This window comes from Crocuta crocuta, unplaced genomic scaffold (genome assembly GCF_008692635.1).
Source record: "Crocuta crocuta isolate KB4526 unplaced genomic scaffold, BGI_CrCroc_1.0 scaffold70, whole genome shotgun sequence".
NCBI classification, from domain to species: Eukaryota; Metazoa; Chordata; class Mammalia; order Carnivora; family Hyaenidae; genus Crocuta; species Crocuta crocuta.
In genome coordinates, this window is record NW_027528417.1 from 4,273,954 (window position 1) to 4,297,284 (window position 23,331).

General features: G+C 38.4%; 1 protein-coding gene across 12 annotated transcripts in view; it reads right to left on the bottom strand.

The window, feature by feature from the left end:
• The window catches only part of CLASP2 (cytoplasmic linker associated protein 2), a 166,886-nt gene that overhangs the window by 123,181 nt on the left and 20,374 nt on the right, over positions 1 to 23,331 (bottom strand). For 11 of the 12 annotated variants that reach the window (XM_077754285.1, XM_077754289.1, XM_077754291.1 and 8 more), the window contains exon 7: positions 1,208 to 1,354. In XM_077754285.1, the coding sequence (XP_077610411.1) occupies positions 1,208 to 1,354 (147 nt within the window). Of the gene's footprint in view, positions 1 to 1,207; positions 1,355 to 18,308; positions 18,448 to 23,331 lie in introns of those variants that run through there. The other variant, XM_077754290.1, reaches the window with a different exon arrangement.

Sequence of the window (23,331 nt, forward strand, 5' to 3'; positions counted from 1 at the left end):
AATACCCAGAGAAATTAGGAAGATATTTCTATTTCACAATACTTATCTACTTATTTATATGCATATGAATATATGCAAATATATGTATATGTTTATATACAGATATATCAGTGTGTATATATATCATCCTTCTTGTTAGTTATATGGCACACTAAAGATAGTTCAAATGAAATATTTATGGTATTTTTTCTGCATTGAGAATATCACATGACTTGAAATTAATGTTTAGTTGTATAGAAAGATCAAGAAAACACAACTTCTAGGACCTGGTCAAAATATACAGTTTATTTCTCCTTTCTTTATACTTTTGATAAAAGCGCTATAGATGAAAAGGGGAAAAACCAAAATTCTGAAGATCAAGATTTTCCTACCAGTTCTCAAAAACAAGGCAAAATCTTTTCTCCCAAATTATAATTAACACACACATACACGAAAGAAGAAGAGAAAGAAGCTAATGTCCTTTTAGTATTAAATACTTATTCTAATAGGATTCATTCTACCAAAAAGACCCGGTAGAAACTAGCACCAGAAAAGTACTCATGGCTTTCTTATTAGAATATGAAAAATAACCATAAAAATTTTTAAAAGATAAGCAGTATGACAGAAGCAGTTCTAATGTGGTCAAAGAATGTACTACGTGTTTATGGCTTCATAAAAGCTGTTTTTTCCTATTTATTATCATTTAAGCCAGAAACCATTTTTGAGGCAATTTCACTTGACCACCACCCATTTCCTATTGTGACAAATGATTCAATATCCGTATCTTCAACCATTTTTCCAACACTGAAGTATTCAAGCAAGACTCATTACTAGATGAACACAGAGAAAACATTACATAAACCAGTATTTCTTTCACAACTACAGCACCTGAAAATTAATAGCCAAATTCTGAAAAACCTGCTGTCTCCTTAAAAACAAAATCAAAAAACCCCAAACTATAAAATTCCCTTAAATGTCTCCCTTGAAAAATGACATCTGAAAAACGAGCACACTCAAGACCACACTAATTCACAGGAAACAGCAATAGACCCTATTTTAAAAGCATTTGGGAAAAGGCAGCACATTCTCCTGTGTGTTGCAGCAGACGCCCCAGACCTGCAACCGTGCTGCAGTCATGAGTAAACATATTCCTCTCAAGTTCTGAGTCTGTGTGTCCATAGCAAGGGCACGAGGCATGCACATCGGGTTTGAAATGGATTTACATTACCTCCAACCTTAGGGCCACCTGCTGAACCAGGCTTCCTTGCACTGTTGGCAGGATTTCCGGATGTTTTAGGTGCAGGAACCTTGAAGGCTGAAGCAGCTGATGATGGCCTATTTCCATCCACTGATTCTTCATCATCAAAGCTTTTATCTGCACAAAGCATTAGAAAAATGTATTTTAAGAGAACTACGCTTTGCTCCATTTCCCACAAGACTCAAAAATCAAATAAAGCTGTAAATGAAATCCTTACTTTGTAAGATACAATACAAATAAAGCTCCTTCGATTAAGCATTTATATATTGGCTAACACTAGATAAAATAGTCCAGGATTTAAAATTTGATTGCAATATTATCATTTCTCCTACCTATATGTGAAGGCAGAACATAAAACCAAATATATTAACTCTGATAGTAGAAAGCATTTTTCATTTTTCTGCTACTCATATAAGCATTTTCTGCCAGCTCCTCCCATAGTATATCTTCCAGCACGCCCTGCCTTATTCCTTACACCCAGATTCTGCAACTTACAATCACAGATCCGTTTGCAAATCAGTCGCCTCATTCCTCTGAAAGCGCTTAATTTCCCTCACCCTAGGATGCTCCCGATGGTTCACATGGCCAAATACAGTAGATTTGGTACTAAGCAAAGATTCTATCAAAAATAGACAGAAATAACCACAGAACCACCACTGAGGTTTGTGCCGGCATTTTTCTTTCTCTTCCCTGCCCTAGGTGCTGTAACAGCCAATCAGCTACAAGGTGACATCATCTTATGGCAGCTACTGCCAGATGAAAGGTAAAAATTCTCCATGTATTAAAAAAATTATCAATGCAGCTGCAATCCTTATTCCTTACCTAAATTTCAAAGGCTTTCCATACAAAGGCTTATAAACCTAAATTTGCTTTGTCCTCTTTAATTCATAAGAAGATTTATACATATATAACAAGGTTTTATGCAATATTCATTCGGCTGGGTGCTTATTATTGCATCAGTAAAACATGGAACATCACAGTGCTCATTTCTGTGCATAATTAACTCTGATCTTACAGTCGGCTATTTATTTAGGCCACAGAAACCAAACTGCACAATCTATTTTCATAAATGATTCTAAAATATATCTACTCAAAGCTCCTTTTAGCATATTTATTAGTAACCATGCTAGTATCATCTCCTTGTAGAATATGGACCTTCCCTCTCCCCAATCACAGGCTGTATGCATCTTACTCATCTGAGAAGACGGTTTTCTCTAGGACCCTGCACAAACCAACCGCGACAAACAAAATGGGCGAGGCACAGCAGATTTACCACAGGCTTCAGTTCAATAACGTGTCAGAATCTTTTCCTTTCAACTTGTTCCCCTTTCCTGTGCAAACACCCAAATCAACCAGCATGAAATCATTACTACAGAGGGATACTTCAAGTTCAACTATTAAATATATTTAATATAACATAATTTAACATTTAATAAAAAGAAAATACACCAGACAAGAGGTAAGGTGTTTAATTTATCTGGAAAAGAGAAAACCAAATAGACACACCAATATAAAGCCACCTTCCATTTCATCAAGTCGGCTTTTTTTTTTTAAATAGCACAATGTGTAAGAAAAAACTAAACTGAAAAAACCATCTTCAAGTTGAAAGATTTTTCTTTTTTAGCATAATACTAGTAAGGAGCCAGGCTGGATCAGATAAAACCTATGCTCTATATAGACTGCTCTGTAAAAAACACTAATATGGTCCCAAATAAACTTTCTGCCACCACCCTGTAAAAGAAAATGTAGCCGAGAGACAGAGCAGACACACAAATTTACAGAGAGACAGGTACTAAAACAGCGAGTAGCCCCAAGTTCCCATGGAAACAGTGCTCTGTTCCTACACACACAAGAACTGAAAAGAGTAAATGTCTCTTACCACTTAAAAATTTTTTAACTCTTGACTTCCTCAAACTATTGGGAAAATAAAATTTAACTTTTTTATCAAAATAAGGTAGACAAGAGTATATAAATTGTAAGTATGCAGCTCAATGAATTTCCAGAAAACAAACAAGCAGTGTAACCAGTCTCCAGACCAAAAGATCAGTGTCAGTACCCTACACACACCCTCACTGACCTCCCCAAAGTCATTACTGCCTACTGCCGCCAGCTAGCCTTGACTTCCAGCTCCAGAGTTAGCTTTAGCCATTCTTGAGCCTTATATAAAGGAGTCATACAATACCTACTCTGGCATCTAGCTTCTTTTCACTCAATATGATGTTTGGAAGATTCATTTTCATTGCTTATAGTTTTCTAGGGTATGAACATATCACGATTTAGTAATATCCGTTCTACTGTTTATGGACTTTTGAGTTATCAGTCTGAAATTATTACAAAATAGCTCCTAAGACGTAAGCAAATAAATAGGTTTTGGGCTTTTAAATGCTGTTGTGGAAGCAGTAAACCCATTTATTTTTTACTGAATAAGTCAAAGATGCATACTGTAGCCTCTAGGACAGTGGTACTGGCCCAGCAGCTGGGCATCACCTGGCAAATTCTTAAAAATGCAAATTCGCTGGCCCCAGCCGAAATCTAATGAATCAGAAACTCTGGAGATGGGGGCTCTCCCAGGGACTCTGATGCATGGTCAAGTTTAAGAACCACTGCTCAAGAGCAGGAGATGGCAAATTTTTTCTACAAAGGACCATACGGTAAATACTTTAGGCTCTGTAAACCATACATGAATCTCACTGTGCAGCTACTCCATTACGCTATTGTGGTGCCAAAGCAGTGATACCTGATATGTCAACAGAGGGGTGTGGCTGTGCTTCAGTAACGTTTTATGTACAAGAGAAGGATGGCTGGATTCAGGCTGCAAGCAAGTGCGCTGACCCCTGCGAGGGTCACCACTAAAATGAGAGCAAATGTATACACAGATGAACTGATACAAGAAAAATTTAAGACTCCGATTAACTTGAAAGCAGCAGGAAAGGAGATAAAAAAGATGAAGACAAGGGGATAAAATAGAAATAAAAGATAAAGTGGCAAAAATGAAACCAAATATATCAGAAACTGCCTTAAAAGTAAATGAACTAAACAATACTGAATTTTAAAAATTGGCTGCTTGTAGGAGATATACCTTACATACAAAGTCACATAAAAGTTAAGGTAAAATGATAGCATGGCAAATACCAACCAACAGAAAGTTGATACAGCTATTCTAATTTCAAACAAAACAGTTTGACGAAGCATTACTAGAGATAGAGACTTTTAATAATGATAAAGGGATGAATCCAAAAGGGGGGGGAACCTTCTGAACTTTTATGTACCCAGTAACACAGCTTCAAATACATAGAGCAAAAAAGGACTTCTCTACACAGGCGAAATTTTTGTTTACCACTCTAATAATGTTATACCTTTTCTTGACTGTAAGCTAAAAGAATTAATAAAATGAATCCATCATCACAAGTCCCTAAATTAAAAATGTTTTGTAATTTATATAGAAATTATAAATATTCTAAGCTTAAAAATATTTTAACTATAAAATATTCAGACCAAACCAGTTCTATTTCTTCCTCGCACCTATCACCTCCTGAAATAAGAATACACTTTTAAGAGTAAACTATAAGTTGGACGGAAAGTGGGCAGAAATGTTGTCCTGTTTACGCTGTAACATATAACAGCCCTAGAAAAGTCCTGGGCTAAGTACCACAGCTAACCCTTCTTCCTACTTCATACCTTTACCCCTTGACAGCTTATTCTCAACATAACGTCCTGAACTGAACAAAATCACATTATACCACTGCTCAAAATCCTCTTAGGACTCCATAAAAAGGTCTATCAGGGCTCCAAGTTCTCAAGTACTATGTCGTTCTCTCCAATGTGATCCTACTCGCCACTCTCCATCTTTTTCTCCAGACCAGCCGGTCTCCTTGCTGAGACTTCTAGGAAGGCCTCTGCACTAGTTCCCTTTGCCTAGAATGCTCTTCCCTCCAGAGCCACCCTATTTACTCACCTCCTTTAGATCTTTATTCTTCTATCACTTTCTCAGTGAGGTCTTCCTTGGATCCTAAAATTATAACCTTTCCAACATCCTGACACTAGTGATCTATCCCCACCTCTGTACTTGATCTCTCTCCTTAGCACTTACCATCTATATACTTTACTATCTGACTCCTCCCACTGAAATGTGTTATTTATTAGAATAAGAAATTGTCCATTTTGTCCACTGCCATAACTCCAAATCTGGTACAATGCTTAGAATGACCCATTTCACAGTAGGAACATCTGCAGTCTCTGGGTTATTGAAACACAATTCCAAAAGCAAACTATAAACACTGAATAGAACAGACATCTGAAAACAAAAATCTTCTTAAAAACAATTAAGTATCTGATAAATAGTAAGAAATAAAGGACAAAACCAGGACATATGAGTTTCTATTTTGAGGTCTTGTGGGGCAAAGGAAATAGAATTTGAAAACCCACATAAAAAAGAAACAGATTCTAATAGGAGACCCTTCCCACCAAAAGCTGGTATACCAAATGACCATACTCTCAAGGTTAAAATGAATGATAAGTAAGCCCTTATCTTCTTACAGTCTTTTATTCTTTTCCAGTTTTTCTCGAAGAACAACAACAGAGAAGTAAATCAAATGGAGTACTTCACTGAGGTCAACTGCTTAGACCATCAAGCCTCTCGAGCCCTCAAGCTTAGCTGGCTCACACTGCGAGCCCTCCTACTCCCAAGCAATGGCCAAGGAAAATGCAAAATTTTCCTGGAATAAAGTCTCTGGCCTCACATTATGTGCACAAATAATTTTCGAAAGGTCACTTGGCATGACAGGAAATAAGACACCGTGAGCAAGAATAAACAGAAATAAACAATAGGAACTAAAAATCCTAGAATTATCAAGCACAGACTATAAAATGCTTATATCTGAAACCTTTATTAGTAGGAAAGCTTGATATAAAATGCTTATATCTGAAACCTTTATTAGTAGGAAAGCTTGAAAATAATTTGAGATCTTTTAGAAAATTTGAAAAGTGACAGATTTTTTAAAACAACCAAACAGAACTTTTAGAAATAAAAATACAATAACTGAAACTTAAACACAGTGGGCAGGCATGACAGATTAGACACAGCTCAAGTGAACTGCAAGATGAATTAAAACAAAGAAAGAAAAAAAAATCACCTGGGATACATATAGTAGGTGCTTTGATATTTACTGAATAAATAAAAAGGGATCAAATACAGAAAGCATGATTATGTTGACACCTTTGTCTCACTCCAAAAAGACATTGGTATAGTTTAGTGCCCAAAATGATCAAGATGAACAATTTAAAAGTACTAGAAGATAAAAACTACTGAAGTACCAGGTTGCAATGGTTATATGTATGACTGAAATGGAAAAGGAGAGAAAAAGAATAGCTGATAAAGGACGGAGAAAAAGACAGAGATAATACATGGGAGAGGAAGAAGAGATGACGATAGAATGAAGAAGAGGATAGAAATAAAGGAGAAATGGAAGAGAAGGGAAGTGAGGAGGAGGAAGGATGGGGGAGGGGACAGGTGGGCAGAAATAAAAAGAAACCCAAGCAGAATAAGGCTCTATCTACCTTTTGTTGCCTTCACATAACTCCAGGGTGCTGTTCTCAGCAAGCACGGAGAGACTGCAGGCCCACAATCCCTTATCTGCAATGCCTGAAAGCCAGTCAGTTCTAAAAGTCCAGCTTTAGCATGTTGGGTTTTTTTTTTTAATTCCAGAATAGCTGACGTGCAGTGTTATTAGTTTCAGGTGTACAACACAGTGATCCAACAATTGTATACAGTACTCAGCGCTCACCAGGATAGGTGTGCTTGTGATACCCGGGGCCTATTTCATCCATCCCCTCATCCTCCTGCCCGCTGGTACGCATCAGTTTGTTCTCCATACTTAAAGAGTCTATTTCTTGGTCTCTGTTTTTTCTTTGTTCCTTTGTTTTTCTTAAATTCCACACAGGACTGAAATCATATGGTATTTGTCTTTCTCTGACTTATGTCACTTAGCATTAAATTCTCTAGATCCATCCATGCTGCTGCAAATGGCAAGACTTCATTCTTTTTTTATGGCTGAGTAATATTTGCGTGCGTGCGTGTGTGTACACACACCCCACATCTTCTTTATCCCTTTATCAACGGACACTTGAGCTATTTCCATAATTTGGCTACTGTAAATAGTGCTGCTGTAAATATAGGGGTGCATGTCTCTTTTTAAATTAGTGTTTTCATATTTTTTGGGTAAACACCCAGTAGTGGAAATACTTGGTCATATGACAGTTCTATTTTTCATTTTTTTGAGGAACCAAAAATACTGTTTTCCACAGTGGCTGCACCAGTTTGCATTCCCACCAACAGGGCAAGATGGCTTCTTTTTCTCTGCCTCCTCGCCAACATCTGTTGTTCCTTGTGTTTTTGATTTTAGCCATTTTGACAGGTGTGAGGAGATATTTCATTGCGGTTTTGATTTCCATTTTCCTGATGAGTGAGGTTGAGCATCTTTTCATGGATCTGTCAGTCATTCGGATATTTTCTTTGGAGAAACGTCTTCTGCCCATTTTTCAATTAAATTATTTGTTTTCTGGTGATGAGTTGTATTAGTTCTTTATATACTTTAGATACTAATCCTTTAGCAGATATGTCATTTGCAAATATGTTCTTCCATTCAATTTCCATATTGAAAAAAGTTGCTATGGCCAATGTCAGAGAAATTACTGCCTGTACTTTTCTAGGATTTTTATGGTTTCAGGTCTCACATTTAGATCCTTATTCCATTTGAGTTTTTGTTTATGGCATATGAAAGTGGTCCGGTTTCATCATTTTGCATGTATCTATCCCAACACCATTTGTTGAGGAGGTGGTCTTTTTCCCATTGCATTTACTTACTTCCTTCATCAAAAATTAATTGACTATATAATCATGAATTTCTGTGTTTTGTTGTTGTTGTTTTTGAAAGAGAGACAGAGACTGAGACAGAGCAAGTACAGGGAAGGGGTAGATGGAGAGGGAAAGAATCTTAAGCATGTTCCATGCCCAGGGCAGAGCCTAATGCAGGGCTCACTTCTCAGGACCATGAGATCATGACCTGAGCTGAAATCAAGAGTTGGTGGACTCTCTATTCTGTTCCAGTCATCTATGTGTCTTGTTTTTGTATCAGTACCACACTGTTGTCATCATTACAGCTTTGTAGTAGATCTTGAAATCTGATACTGTGATACCCCCAGTTCTGGTCTCTTTTTTCCAAGACTACTTTGGCTATTTTGGGTCTTTTATGGTTCCATACAAATTTTAGGACAGTTTGTTCTCCTTCTGTGAAAAATGAGGTTGGTATTTTGATAGGGATTGTATTAAATGTGCAGATCACTTTGGGTAGTGTAGACATTTTAACCGTATTTGTTCTTCCAATCCATGAGCACAGAATCCATTTGTGTCATCTTCAATTTCTTTCATCAATGTTTTATAGTTTTCAGAGTATAGGACTTTTATCTCCTTAGTTAAGTTTATTCCTAGATATTTTATTATTTTTGGTGCAACTTTAAGTGGGACTGTTTTCTTAATTTCTTTTCCTGCTGCTTCATTACTAGTGCATAGACATGCAATGGATTTCTGTACATTGATTTTGTATCCTGTTACCTTACTGAATTCATTTATCAGTTTTAGTAGTGTTATGATAAAGTCTTTCAGTCTTTCTATGCATAATATCATGTCATCTGCAAACAGTGAAAGTTGACTTTTTCCTTACCAGTCTGGATGCCTTTTATCTCTTTTTCTTGGACTGGCAGTACTATGCTGAATCAAAGTGGTGAGAGTGGACATCCTTGTCTTGTTCCAGAGTTTTGGGGAAAAGCTCTGTTTATCACCACTGAGTAAGATGTTAGCTGTGGGTTTTGCATATGTGGCCATCATTATGTTGAGGTATGTTCCCTCTAAACCTACTCTGTTGAGTTCTATGAAAAATGGACGCTGTACTTTGTCAAATGCTTTTTCTGCATCTACCGAAATGATATGTTTTTTGACCTCTTTCTTGTTGATGTGATGTATCACACTGACTGATTTGTGAATACTGAACTACTCTTACATCCCAGGAATAAATCCCACTTGATCATGTGAATGACTTTTAACTTATTGCTGAATTTGATTTGTTAACATTTTGTTGAGGATTTTTGCATCCACGTTCATCAGAGATGTGGGCCTCTAGTTCTCTTTTTTTTTGTAGGTTCTTATCTGGTTTTAGTATCAGGGTAATGCTGGCCTCTTAGGATGGATCTGGAAGCTTTCCTTCCTCTTCTATTTTTTTGGAATAGTTGGTTGGGCATCTGACTTTGGCTCAAGTCATGATCTCACAGCTTATGGGTTCAAGCCCCAGGTGGGGCTGTGTGCTGACAGCTCAGAGACTGGAGCTTGTTTCAGATTCTGTATCTCCATATCTCTCTGACCCTCCCCTGCTCACGTTGTCTCTCTCTGTCTCTCAGAAATAAATAAAAACATAAACAAATAGTTTTGTCTTGCTGTCTCTCAGAAATAAAAAAAAAAAACATAAATAAATAGTTTTGTCTTGCTGTCTCTCTCAGAAATAAATAAAAACATAAATAAATAAATGAATAAATAAGTAAATAGTTTGTCTTGCTGTCTCTCTCGGTCTCTCAGAAACAAAAACATAAAAACACAAATAAATAAATAAAGTTTTGTCTTGCAGCACCTGAGTGGCTCAGTTGGTTGAGCGCCCGACTTTGGGTCAGGTCGTGATCTCACGGTCTGTGAGTTTGAGCCCCGTGTCGGGCTCTGTGCTGACAGCTCAGAGCCTGGAGCCTGTTTCAGATTCTGTGTCTCCCTCTCCCTCTATTTCTCCCTTACTAGCACTCTGTCTCTCTCTCTCAAAAATAAGTAAAGATTTTTAAAAAATGTTTTAAATGTTTGTCTTTTTAAATTCACTAGTTGAATTTTGGTAGCAAAATCTAAGCTGATTTGAACTCAGTTTATGGAACAACACGTGAACTGACATGAAGCTATTTTTTGCCTTAATTAACTCATTGTGAAGTTGCATATACTTAACTGTAAAAATATTAATGTGCTTGATTTCGAGGTACAGCCCAAGACGCAGTTGGGAGTTTTTGTATGATATATGGCTTATGATCATTGCTTTTCTAAAATCTGACATATTCATAATTTCAAAACATAGCTGGTCCCCAAGGTTTCAGATAAGAAATTGTAAATTCGTATTACCATAATCAGATTCCTTCCTTTTTCCCTTCAAAAGAAAGCCATATTTTCAAATGGCTATTCAAACTTTCCACTTCACTTCTATGGGTACATGTATTGCAAACCTGAAATTCCTGCCTCTGAATTCATAAGGATGCAAACTGTTCCATCTTTATATGCCAAACAAAAGGTAAAGCCAAAACTGTATACCATATCTCATTAAAAAATTCATTTTGTGTGGCTTTTCTTCAGTAAACCAATCAGTTCAGAAAAAACCCACGTCACAGATTTTCATGCACAAGTATACTGTTTCATATTAGTTTCTTATACCAAAGTTCCTTTTTTCTCTTGAAGTTATATCCTTCCTAATTCTAATTAAAACAATGAGTAGGATGACTCTGCATTCCTGAATAATTTTACCCTGTTACCTATCTAACAATGACCATGGTCATATTTAACAGCTAAATTAGCAACAGAGATTAGGAAACAATAATAACTATAAGTTGGTACTATAGGTGTCTCGGAAACTCAAACATGCTTACTCGTTTGCACTCCCCACTGTGCTTTTACAACAGAATACTTCCCTAGGCTTTCCTCTGACCTCACAGGTCCCTCTAGCTCAGTCTCTTCCTCCTTTAACCAACCGCTAATCTTGAGTATCATCCTTCTCTCCAGACTACACACTTTCTAAATGCCTTCATCCATTCTCAATAGTTTAAAACACCTTCTGTATGCTGACAACTCTGAGATATTTGTTTCTAGCCTATACCATCTCTGAATATCAGATTTACATATTCAATTGCCCTACTAAACATCTCCCCCATGGATATCTCAAAGGCAGCTCTAACTTGACATGTATAGCTTAACACGGGCACCATCTTCAAACCGGTTGTCCTTAAGTCTCCTACTCTCCCAGTAAATGAAATCACCATCTACTTAGCTGCTCAAGCTCATGATATAGGAGCCCCATTCCAAGTTCTCTGCCCTCATCTATCAACAGTTCTTGCACATAACTCCAAGTTAGATCTCAAATGCACCTATTTCTATTTCTGCTGCCACTCCTAATCTAAGGCCAAACCAGGATCATCTCTGCCTATCCTGCTACAACAACCTCTTAACTGGCTTCCCTGGTCCTATTCTTGACCTTCCAAACCCCAAAGTCAACAATGGGATCATCTAAAAATATAATTTGGATCGGTGGCTGCTGAAACTGTTAAGTGAAAGGCTGGTGGGAAACTTCTGAAGAATAGATCAGACTGATAACGCCTGAACGTTCTGTTGTATATTAATATCACACACAAGAAGACAATCAGGCACTGATTTTGTCAGGTTCTGACAAAACACACAATATCATCTATAAAAATGTGTGTCCAGGAGCACCTGGGTGGCTCAGTCGGTTAAGCATCTGACTTCGGCTCAGGTCATGATCTCATGCACGGTTCATGAGCTCGAGCCCCGTGTTGGGAGAGCTTAACCCCACATAGGGTGAACCACGTGTCTCTCTCTCTTCCTTTCCCTCTCTGCCCCTCATGGGATTCTCTCTCTCTCTCTCTCTCTCTCTCTCTCTCTCTCTCTCCCTCACTCACTTGTGCCCCCCAAAATGTGTTAACCCCCTCAAAAAAAAAACCAAAAATAAAAAAATCAGACCTGATTCTGATCAAGCCATCAGCAGAATTTTTAATTTTCAGGAAATAAAGGGGATATAAAAACCTTAATAAACAAAAACATAAAACCAACATGGCAATATGATCATCAAAATCACATTGGGAAGTGGGAAAACTTTACCTGATAGATGTTTTTTTCTTCAACAAAAAAGTGGCAAGAGGAGAAAAAGACAACAGCTCTAGGTGAATAGAGCCTTAAGTGACATATCGACCAATTGCAATGGTGAACCTTGTTTCAATCCATATTCAAACTGTAAAAAGATATTTAGGAAGCAACTGAGTAAAACCTGAACACTGAATATTTGACACTAAGGGTTAACTTTTAGATGTGAAAATTGGTTGTCAATAAAATATATCCGGGTAACAAACGAACGAAACCTGTCTTTTAGAAAGTACTCTTAATTGTCTTCTTAAAAGACTTGTTACTTTGTGTGTGTGCATGCGTGTATGCATGTCTGCACACACACCCCAGTGCAGCATGACAGGCAGGGCTGGGGCAGACAGGTAGGGACACGGATGAAAAAGATTGGCTATGTATTGATAATTTCTTGAAGCTGGCTAGTGGGCAGTAATGGAGGTCTGTCACAAAGGTCTCTATTTTGGGGTATGTTTGAAATACTTCCTTAAAAGAACTATAGCAATTTGAATCACTTTGCTCTCTTGTTTAAAACCCTGTGATGGAACCCTAATAAAATTGAAGCACCATCACAAAACCACAGAAAATGAGGCAGGGAAAGTATGTGAAATCGGCAACCAGAAGATAGCAACCAATTCTTATAAAATGCAAATTAAAAAACAGAAACCTTTTGAAGAATAAAGCCACAGTAAGGCTGCAACTCCTAATTCTCAGAAGCAGACTGAAACAGCAATGAGGACTGATCTACCTACCTAGATTGACAGAGAGGTGACAACCTCTAAGCCAGCAAATACAGGAATGATTTGCAAGGAACCACTGAGAATCGATGAAATGATTTCATCATTTAGCTCTTCCCACACCCAATTAGGAACCACCAGAAAATGGAAAAAGGTTTAGTTTTATAAACTTTTATTTGTTAAAATTAAAATGTAATAGAAGGATTAGAAGAGAAAGTCAAGGAACCCCTAGAATACAAAGAGAAAGCCATAAAGCTTAATAGAGAAGACAAAATAAAGGACAGTGAATCCACACAGGATAGTGCAACAACTATCTGACTGGTTAGTAATTCCATAAGGAGAGACTAACACTAATGAAGGGAAGAAACTCATCAAAAAACAAAACAAACAAACAAAAAAACCAATAGAAGATTTCTCAGTTAAAGAAAGTCACACAAGTCTTCAGAAGTAAAATAATCAGTAAACATTTAAAATACATTCAATTTAAACTAAAACAGAAACTTTCAGTAAAATGACTAGAAATTAAAAATCCAAGTGCTTCAAAATAAAATGACCAAATTTTAATATTCACATAAAGATGCTACACTTTCAGCAGCACAGTTGATCTTAAATTAACAATTTTATTTATAAAAAATAAAATCCATCTTCTATAAAGTTTAAAAGAAACAAAGAAATTTGATAAAGTCTCTTAGAATTTCTAGGTAGGTATTAACTCACTAGTTAAAAAACCTACTTGAAGTCTTATACCCTTTTCTTTAAAGAGGCCCATTAAACTTTAAGACCTTTGATAGTTCAATGAAGTTAAGGGGCAAACACAATTTAAACCGTCACTTAGTATTAATAAAATTGAAAACAACGTATTTCGTGACAACCATACTATCAAGTATGTAATAAATGAGGCTCAAAATAAGGCTTATTTAGAACATTATAAAAACCATGTTGGGTAAATTTCCATGACCACTTCAGTTGGTCATAAGCTGTCAAGAACAGGGGCGCCTGGGTGGTTCAGTCGGTTAAGCTTCCGACTTTGGCTCAGGTCATGATCTTGCGGTTTGTGAGTTCGAGCCCTACATCGGGCTCTGTGCTGACAGCTCAGAACCTGAAGCCTGCTTTGGATTCTGCATCTCCCTCTCTTTCTGCCCCTCTCACACTCATGTTCTCTCTCTGTCTCAAAAGTAAATAAACACTAAAAACAAAACAAAAAACAAAACATCAACTATACATTCTACATGTACCGAGAGAGAGAGAGAGAGAGAGAGAGAGAGAGAGAGAGAGAGAGAGAGAACTGCCTATATTGCTGAATGTCCAATCTTTTATCCCTTGTAATTTACTTTTTCTCCTTACAGACTCTTTGTTTTTCCCATTATCACTGCTCCTAGAAAAAAAGTGTGGCCTTTTTGCCAGTAAATTAAAGGGTTGCTTTCTTTCAGTGATTTGTATTGCTCAGCTCTAGCACAGAATATTCAAGGGTGCAGAAGAGGGGAGATGTACCCAGCACGGTTCCCGCTATTGTTTCCTACCCGGGAAATCAGTATTGATATGTCAATCTGGAGTGATCCAGAAGGCTTACCTCTAGAAATAAAGTCAAGGTTATATCATCACTTGCATATGTTTTTTTTTTAAACGATTCATGTTTGGAAGAATAAACTATTGAAATGTTTAAGTGTAGAAACAGTCTATTTGCAACAAAACCTTATTTCTTTCCAGCCCTTCTGCAGCATAACAACGAAAGGCCAAATTCCTCTCATGAGCTTTTGAGGCAGATTGCAGGGCTCCGTGCCACATAATAATCCTACAGGTTTTTAACTCTGTATGGCTTGACTGCCCCGAGCTACTTCACAATCATCTGACTACTTGGTTTTATATTCCTGGATAAGGATATAGAAAACTAAACATAAAGGCACGTAAAAGCCACCCTCAACAACTCTTCACTTGATAGTATAGTATCTCAGTTTGCTTACAAATAAAACTGCTAATAAAATCTTGCATATGGTCTTCAAGTTAAGCTTATGTAACATACAGTTAATAGATAACAGATTGATAACCAGAATATGTAAACAGCAACTATCAAAAACAACAACAAAGTCAAATAACCAAAAAATTGGCTAAGGATGCCAGAATGCAATCTACAGAAAAGGAAATACAGATAATCAACATCTTAATCAACTTTATCAGACAGCAGAGAGGTATCTAAAAATGTTTTTCATCCATTTGATAGGCAAATTTTAAAAATAGTAACGATAGCGAGGGGCGCCTCGGTGGCTCAGTCAGCTGAGCCTCCGACTTTGGCTCAGGTCATGATCTCACGGTTTGTGGGTTTGAGCCCCATATCAGGCCCTGTGCGGACAGCTCAGAGCCTGGAGCCAGCTTTGGATTCTGTGTCTCCCTCTCTCTCTGCCCCTCCCCCATGCATGTTCTGTCTCTCTGTCTCAAAAATATAATAAACATTAAAAAAATTTTTTTTAAATTAGTAACAATAGCCAGAACTGAAAAGAATGCTGGACAGCAGGCACCGATGGTGGAAATATAAGTGATAAAACCTCTTTTGGAGGAAATTAGCTATAACTAACACAATTTGAAATGAATATGAGCCTACAACCGGAAATTCTGCTTCTAGAGTATTTTAAGAAACATATATACACATGTGTATATATATATATATATATATACACACACACACACACACATGTGATTTGTAGAAAGGTATCTCAGAATCATTTAGAAAAATTATAGGTGCTCAAACAACCTCAAATTCTTTAACAGAAAAAAAATGGTTATCTGCATCCATACTATGGAGTATTTATTATGCAACAGTTCACACAAACAAAACAGTTTACACATGAGGACATTAAAAAAAAATAAACAACTATGCCACATTGAGTAGACATAGCAAATGGCGAAAGTACTTTCAGAACAGTAACATTTATGCAGACGGAGTCAAAACAAAACCATTTATTTTGATTCTTAATATGCATGTAAGGCACAGTGCAAGGTATGCAAAGACAAACACCATACTAATAAACGTGCTCACTTCTCTTTATACCTAGGCTTGAGGGGGTTCTGAGGGGAATTTTACTTTATCTGCATTGCTTGGATTTTTGGAAAGAAGATATTTCTGTTAATTAAAATGAAAGAGTAAGACACCCAGGTTAGAAACAGCATAATCCATCTGTTACACATGTTCACCTGACTGTAGTATGGTGTAAGTACACTGTATGTGAGGAAGAGTAACACACAGAGAAGTGAACATGAAACCATTAAGAACTACAAATCCCCAGATAACCTGTTACTACATGTATATACTATTTACACTTCCCGTTTTTATTCATGTTTTTATTTATTTTGAGAGAGAGAGGAGAGAGAGAGAACGCGCGCGCGCGCGCACACACACACACACACACACACACACACACACACACACAAAGCTGGGGAGGGGCAAAGAGAGAGGGAGAGAGAATCCCAAGCTATCAGCACAGAGCCCAATGGGGGCGCTGAACTCACAAACTGTGAGATTCTGACCTTAGCTGAAATTAAGGGTTGGACACTTAACTTACTGAGCCACCCGGGTGCCCATTTTTATTTTTTAATTAAATTAAAAACATTTTAAAGTAAACTCTATGCCTCAAGGGGGACTTGAACTCACGATCCCACAATCAAGAGTCACGTGCCATACCAACTGAGCAAGTCAGGCACCTCCCCCAGACTTCCTATTTTTAAATGAAGATGCATTACTGTATTAATAAAACATAACGAAGGTATTCCCATTTTGAAGACAGAATGAGCAGGAAGGTTACCTTCCAGGCTTTATAAGAGGCTGTTACTTCGATTTTTAAAAATCAGTACATTCTTAAATAGTCTGAATGTATTTATGTTATTACTTGAAAAAAGAAAAATTAAGTAAATAGCCATCGAATCTATGTTTAAGAAATAAGGGAAAAGGAAATAAAACCTCAATACGGCCCAAATCAAATGCAACATTTAGAGTTGCCTATAAATTAAGGTTTAAAACGTATATATATATATATATAAACCTGCAATGTCCTTAATTATGAGAAATTAATTTATCAATTTTGATGGATTTTGCCTCAAAACTCAGTAGTTAAAATTATTTCTAGAAAGACACATAACATAGTTACATAAATTCTTGGAATAAACCATTACACTATCAAAACAAAATACACTATCATATTTCCATTAACACATACATAACAGTTCAAATGGCTATTTACCAACATCATCAATTTGGTACATTTGCACCCCATTCCTCATAGTCCCAATGGGACAAACTCCTGAGACAGAAGTCATCATATTGTCATAAGGAAGAATAAAACTGTTAGAGTTAAAACTTCTGAATACAGACCAGTGTTCCTTAAGAACCTAGAGGAAAATACACAGAATATTTTTGAGGAACTTCAAATTCCCCTTCATACACATCTCTGGTGTTGATGAGATTATGAAGTATACCTCTAAGCATCTTAACAAAAGCTTTAATAAGGAAAAAACCCACAGTCAGGTAATAAGTGTTATGAAGGATAATACCAAATGCCCTGTGAGGTTCTAGATTTGGTTCTGGTTTGCTCTCTGTGCCTACATGTGGAAGTTAACACATCAGCAAGCCTCAGTTTCCCAACCCGTGAAATGGAAATACCAAGATACTCTGTACGCTTCGTTTAGTTACGTACCTGATGAGTTCATGTATACTAAGTATACTAAAGTGCTTTGGAACACTACAAAGCACTATAGAAATATTTTTTAAATTACTCTTATTGAAATAAAACACTGGTAAAATCAATTTTTAATCAAATTATACCCTGCATAGTATCTGTAAAAAACTAAATATTTTCTAGAAAACTATTTACTGGGGCCGCTGACAAATCACAAGCCTAGTAAGTAAAACGGTGTCTGTGGCAAGCCATTTTGCTTCTTGACATACTTCAGGACCACAGCATTCTACTTGTTGTCATCTACAGCAGGAGAGGTGACAGGCTGCCTGACCAAAGCTTCCTGCCCAAATCTGTCATTCTTCAAAGGCCGTGTTCTGTCCTAAAAGCTTCTGCATACATCCCATGTTTCCTCCAACATCCTTTCACACCAGCTGCCAGAGGCTGAGGGCTTGCTTGGGTTGTAAGGTAAATGGTCATATTTGCTGGACCCTGTACAGACGTACCAGGTAGAAAAGAACACTGAACAAGTAAGCACACATGTGCACATATGCACACACGACTGTACACACACACACACACACACACAAGTGTCCTTCATTCTTCAGGGGTGAAATGTATGTTCTACACAGCGAAGGATCGCCACTTTCAAAGGAAGTGTACCACACAAGCGTAAGAAGAAAATAAATCTTACTCACCATCTCCCATAGCCATTCAGATGGTCCAGGGAGCGCTACCAAACCAAGAGGTCAGACGGCCCCGCAGATGAATGCAGCTGGGAGCCTGCGCCACTGGGCTGGGCCTGCAGCCTGCAGCCACCCGAGCGAGCTCTGTGTGACCCAGGCCGCGCCGCAGCTCTGCACCGCAATAGCCAACAGCTGCTACTCCACTTCAAAATAAAAGTCTGGGGTCTCGCAGAAAACCCTCGTCTACGCAGCAGAAGCTCGCAGAGCTTCATCAAGATTATTCTTTAGCTGCATGTAGTGGTGACACACGGGTTCTGCTGCTTCTCCTAGTACTGGCTGCCCGAAATTTAATGCAAGAAAAGCTCCGGGAGCCAGCAAATGCCATCCCACTGGGGGACTCTTAATGCAATCATCAAAACACAAGGCATGTGCTCAGCAATCATTTTCTGCTTCTCTAAAGATACCCCTGGAATCAGTAGCAATCACATGACCTGGGGGATTAACTGATTTGTGCCTCTGAAAAAGGTTTTCATCCTTCTGTCGTTACCTTCTAATGTTTACGACAGAAGCCTGCTACGAGCGCACAAACAGGAACAGCCCCGTTTCCATGATTAACTGCTCTCATTATGCAGGAAGCATTTCTGGCTGCCGTAAACAAATCACGTCAAAGGCAGCCCATCAAAGGCCGCTCTGTGTGCGAACAGCAGAGCCACACGGAACAAAGCTTGCTCCTGCCGGAGCCAGGGCCTCGCCAGTGCGCAGCTGCGGGAGCGGGGCGCCCTCCGTCCGAGCCGCACGACCAGCGGCACATTGTCAAGCTCCGGGAAGGCCCTGGGGCTCACGGTCACAGCAGACACCCCTTAAAACCCATCTAAGAAAAGGGTTGCTTTGCTTCTCACTAAAGGGTATGGTACCAACACAGAAAACGCTAGACTTCAGGTTACCTTCCTGCCAAGTATCAAGGTAATTTCAAGGCTGAAGATCTATGCTTTGTTTTACTGCCAGCCTCCAAGAGCAAGTCTCTTCCTGGTAGCTATTTGAAATGGAGAGGCTGGGAAGTATTTTACAGTGATTTCACCCCAAGATTTCATGAGGTCCTCCACACACGAGGCAAATCAGAAGTACGCAGAGGTTTTTCACTGCGAGAGAGAAAGACTTGCAGTCACAGCCACCAACACTGTTGGTGTTTACATCTCCGCGTAGGAGACAGTCTAGAAAGCTCCATGACAACAAGAGGCCCGGCCATAATCACAGGGAGTCTGCAACGCTCAGCCCTTTGCCTCCTCCAGGGCTGGTGCTGCCTCCTTCAAGCCTTGATCTGATTAATGGTAAGCTCGGTTTCCTTACAACGGCAGGGCGAACGCCACTGTAGCCGGGGATCCTGCCTCACTTACTTTGTAATACGAGAATGAAAGTCAGACTCGAAGAACCCTCCAGACCAAAAAAAAAAAAAAAAGTGTGCTTCTTGCCTTCCTAAGCTAAATGATATGCTCAAAGCTCTGATGACATAATTTATTTTGCGTCTTGAGTGTGCTGAACTAATGCTCTAGAAAATCAAGTCAAAGAATTCAACCAAAACTGACATCAAAAGAGTACAGAGGGGCGCCTGGGTGGCTCAGTCGGCAGAAGCGTGCAACCTCATCTCAGGCCATGATCTCCCAGTCTGCGAGTTAGAGCCCCGCGTCGGGCTCCAGCTGTCAGCACAGAGCCGCTTCGGATCCTCTGCCCGCCCCCCCACCCAGTCCCTCCCCTGCTCACTTTCTCTCTCTCAAAAAATAAAATAAACATAAAAAAAAAAAGAGTACAGATATGGCGATTAGGAAAGAAACCAGAGACAAAAGCATGAAATGTAAAATTATACACCGAGGCATGCACAAGGCAGAAGAGGCAGACTAAAGAGAAAACATAAACAAGACTATTTCTTCAAACAGTAAGTAAATGTGACATAGTGTTAGATCATGTCACTCCAACGCCCTACGTCTCTCTCCAGCCTAAAACCCTTCCTCTCCCAGAGGTCTAGCAAAACTCCCAGAGCCCGTAACAAGGCCCTCATGTCATGCTTCCTGCTCATGCTTCCAGCCACAGCTCATACATGGTCTCCCTTTCACTCACCCCTAGCTCCAGCCAGTCCTTAAAGACCTTTTCTGGTCACATTTTCTCTACCCGAGGCACGTTTCCTACCATTTACCCCATGGCTAGCTCACTCTCATCTATCAGGTCTTAATTCAAGTATGTCAACTCTCAGAGAGGCTTGCCCCACTAATTATGTCTAAAGGGGCATCACTGAGTTACTCACCATTTCATACCCTATTTACTTCACTTAGCGACAGTTCAGACTTTCAGCTATAATGACTCTTAAGAACATATACCACCTTTGTAACAAATCCTCTGTGGTTTACTGTTTTTATCTTTGTCTGTTTACTAAAATGAATTTTTCATCCCCAAACACTCTAAGTCAAAATATGAAGTGTGAGGTTTCCTTATTACTGTTTCAGGCAAAGACACACTAAAAAGTTTTACCTACCATAACAGCTTCTAGACTATCATACGGAACAAATCTGAACTGAATGCCACATTTGGGTGAATTCACAGCAACCTGCTTTGTGTATCTATGTCCATCACGTACGGTCTTCTGGTCTGTCATGCGCAGGGACCGTTCACACAAGGTTTTGTGTTGAGCCTTTACTCCGCCCTAAAATGCTTTCCTGTTCTGTAATTTTAAAGTTTGAGGCTGAGTGCACAATTACAATAAACCAATGAGGACTGAAAATTTTGTAGGGAAAAATCGTACAAAAATTTTTAAAAAAAAGTATTACTTTGGGTACAAATTTTTGCCCTCAAATTGTTACTTACAAAAACTTGTTTTCAGTGTTCAACTGACATATGTCTCTACCTATAAAAATTATTTAAAAAATGCTCATGGGGCACCTGGGTAGCTCAGTTGGTTGAGCATCTGGCTCTTGATTTCAACTCAGGTGATGATCTCACGGTTTGTGAGTTTGAGCCCCATGTCAGGCTCCACACTATGTCAGCGTGGAGCCCCCCTGGAATTCTCATTCTCTCTTTCTCTCAAAAAAAAAAAAAAAAAAAAAATTAATACCCANACACAAACCATAATGTTAATGGAAATAATTTTTCATTTAATGGTTTCACTTAGCAGTGAGGATTTTAGGAATAATTTCACTTCATTAAACAAAGGGTAGTTGTATTTCTTCCATTATTAGCTGTAATCACTGTGGATATTTATTCATGTACTTGTTTATAATCTACCTCTCTCACTACAGAGTAGGCTCCCTGAAGCATACTTTGTCTTCTTCACTATTGTGACAATATCTAATTTATATTTTAAGATTATTCTCACTTCTGGGTAGAAAATAGATTCTAAAGAGCAAACCCGGAACAGGTATCTATTGCAGTAATCCAGGTAAAAGCTGAAGACCCGGAGTGGGGTTGTAGCAGTGGAAACAGGAAAAAAAAAAAAAAACAAAATTTTAGATGTATTAGGATTTTAAAGGTACACAGATGTGGGGTCAATTCAGGTTTCTAGCCTGAGCTACTGGTGGTGACATTGACTGAAATGGGTAAACTGGGGGAATGACAGGTTTGAGAGGAAAGTAAAGACAATGGGCTTCCCACTTGTAGACATGTTATTAAGCCTGAGATGTTTATGAGGCACCCCAATGGAAATGTCATCGAGGCCACAGGCTACCAAAACTAGAGCATGAGAGAGATGAATCAGGGCCAAAGGACCACACATTTAGTTAGAAGCCAAGAGCAAATAGTTATCATTTAAAGCTTTTGGGCTGAATTTCATTACTGAGAGAGAATACAGCCAAAGTAGAGGAAGACCTGGGCCCTGGGACTCGCCAACATGATAAATAGGCTTCCCTCTTCTAGTCTCTTCCCTTATTAACAAATCCATTAAAGTGTTTTTCAATGACAGGATTACACTGTCATCAAAAACATCCTGACCTATTTCTACATCCCACTGTGTGTGTGTGTGTGTGTGTGTATCAATATCAGACTTTAACGTTCATATTTGACCACACTTAAAATATTCAGATGCTAATCTCCAATACAAATAAATGCGAGATCCTAACCCCAAACCTCCTGTTTATGGAGAGATAAATAAGAGAAAAAGAAATGGGAGTTACCAGAATAAAGAATATAAAATCAATTTTGAAGGTAACAGAAATAACCTCACAAAATACAAGAGATAGCACTTTCAAAATAAGCCATATTCATATAATAAAAAACATCTTAAATTTATAATATGCAAGATGCTTTTTTTTTTTTTTTAGAGTTGTAACTAGAGTGTGGAGTACACAGAGGAGGATGCACTATAAATGGCATGAAAACACAGCCATCCCAATCCAAGGAATTTTAACAACTATCCATCTTCTTGCTGTTTCTGGTTTCTATGAAAATAGAGGGAACTACGGGAAAAATAAAGATAAGGTACTTAAAACACCTTCTATTCAGAGAAGAGTGAGAAACAGCTGGCAGTCAGGACTGGTAGCGCTGAAGCCAATTTATGCTTCTGGAACTAAGTTTAGATTTGGGCAGACAATCTTTTTAGCACTAACTCTCACTCCATCTGCCTTCCTGCAACACAAGACTCAGTCTTGGTTTCATCCAGAGAAAAAGAACTAAATTATATTAGTAACTGGTTTTCCCATTATCTGACCATACAACAACTCACTCACCCAATTTTCCCCCCCAACATCATTTACATTACTTAGCTAACCACACTCTCTTTTATAGGAGCCTGCTTTCCTAGGTGGAAAAATTGCCTAGAACTATCTTTGGAAGTAGAAGATATTCTTCACATATTTGGCTAATTGTTGTTTAAAAACTAAAGTCTAAGTAAATGCCGCCCAATGAAACCAAACACAACCAAGCACCCTTACAAAAAGAAGAGCAACCACAAAATCGCGTTAAGTGCCACATATCAACCTGAAACCTCTTTGAATTCCAGCTTGGTCTCATTCTACTTGAGAAGCCAAAGGAGGCCATGCTGGTGCAGTTCCTATGT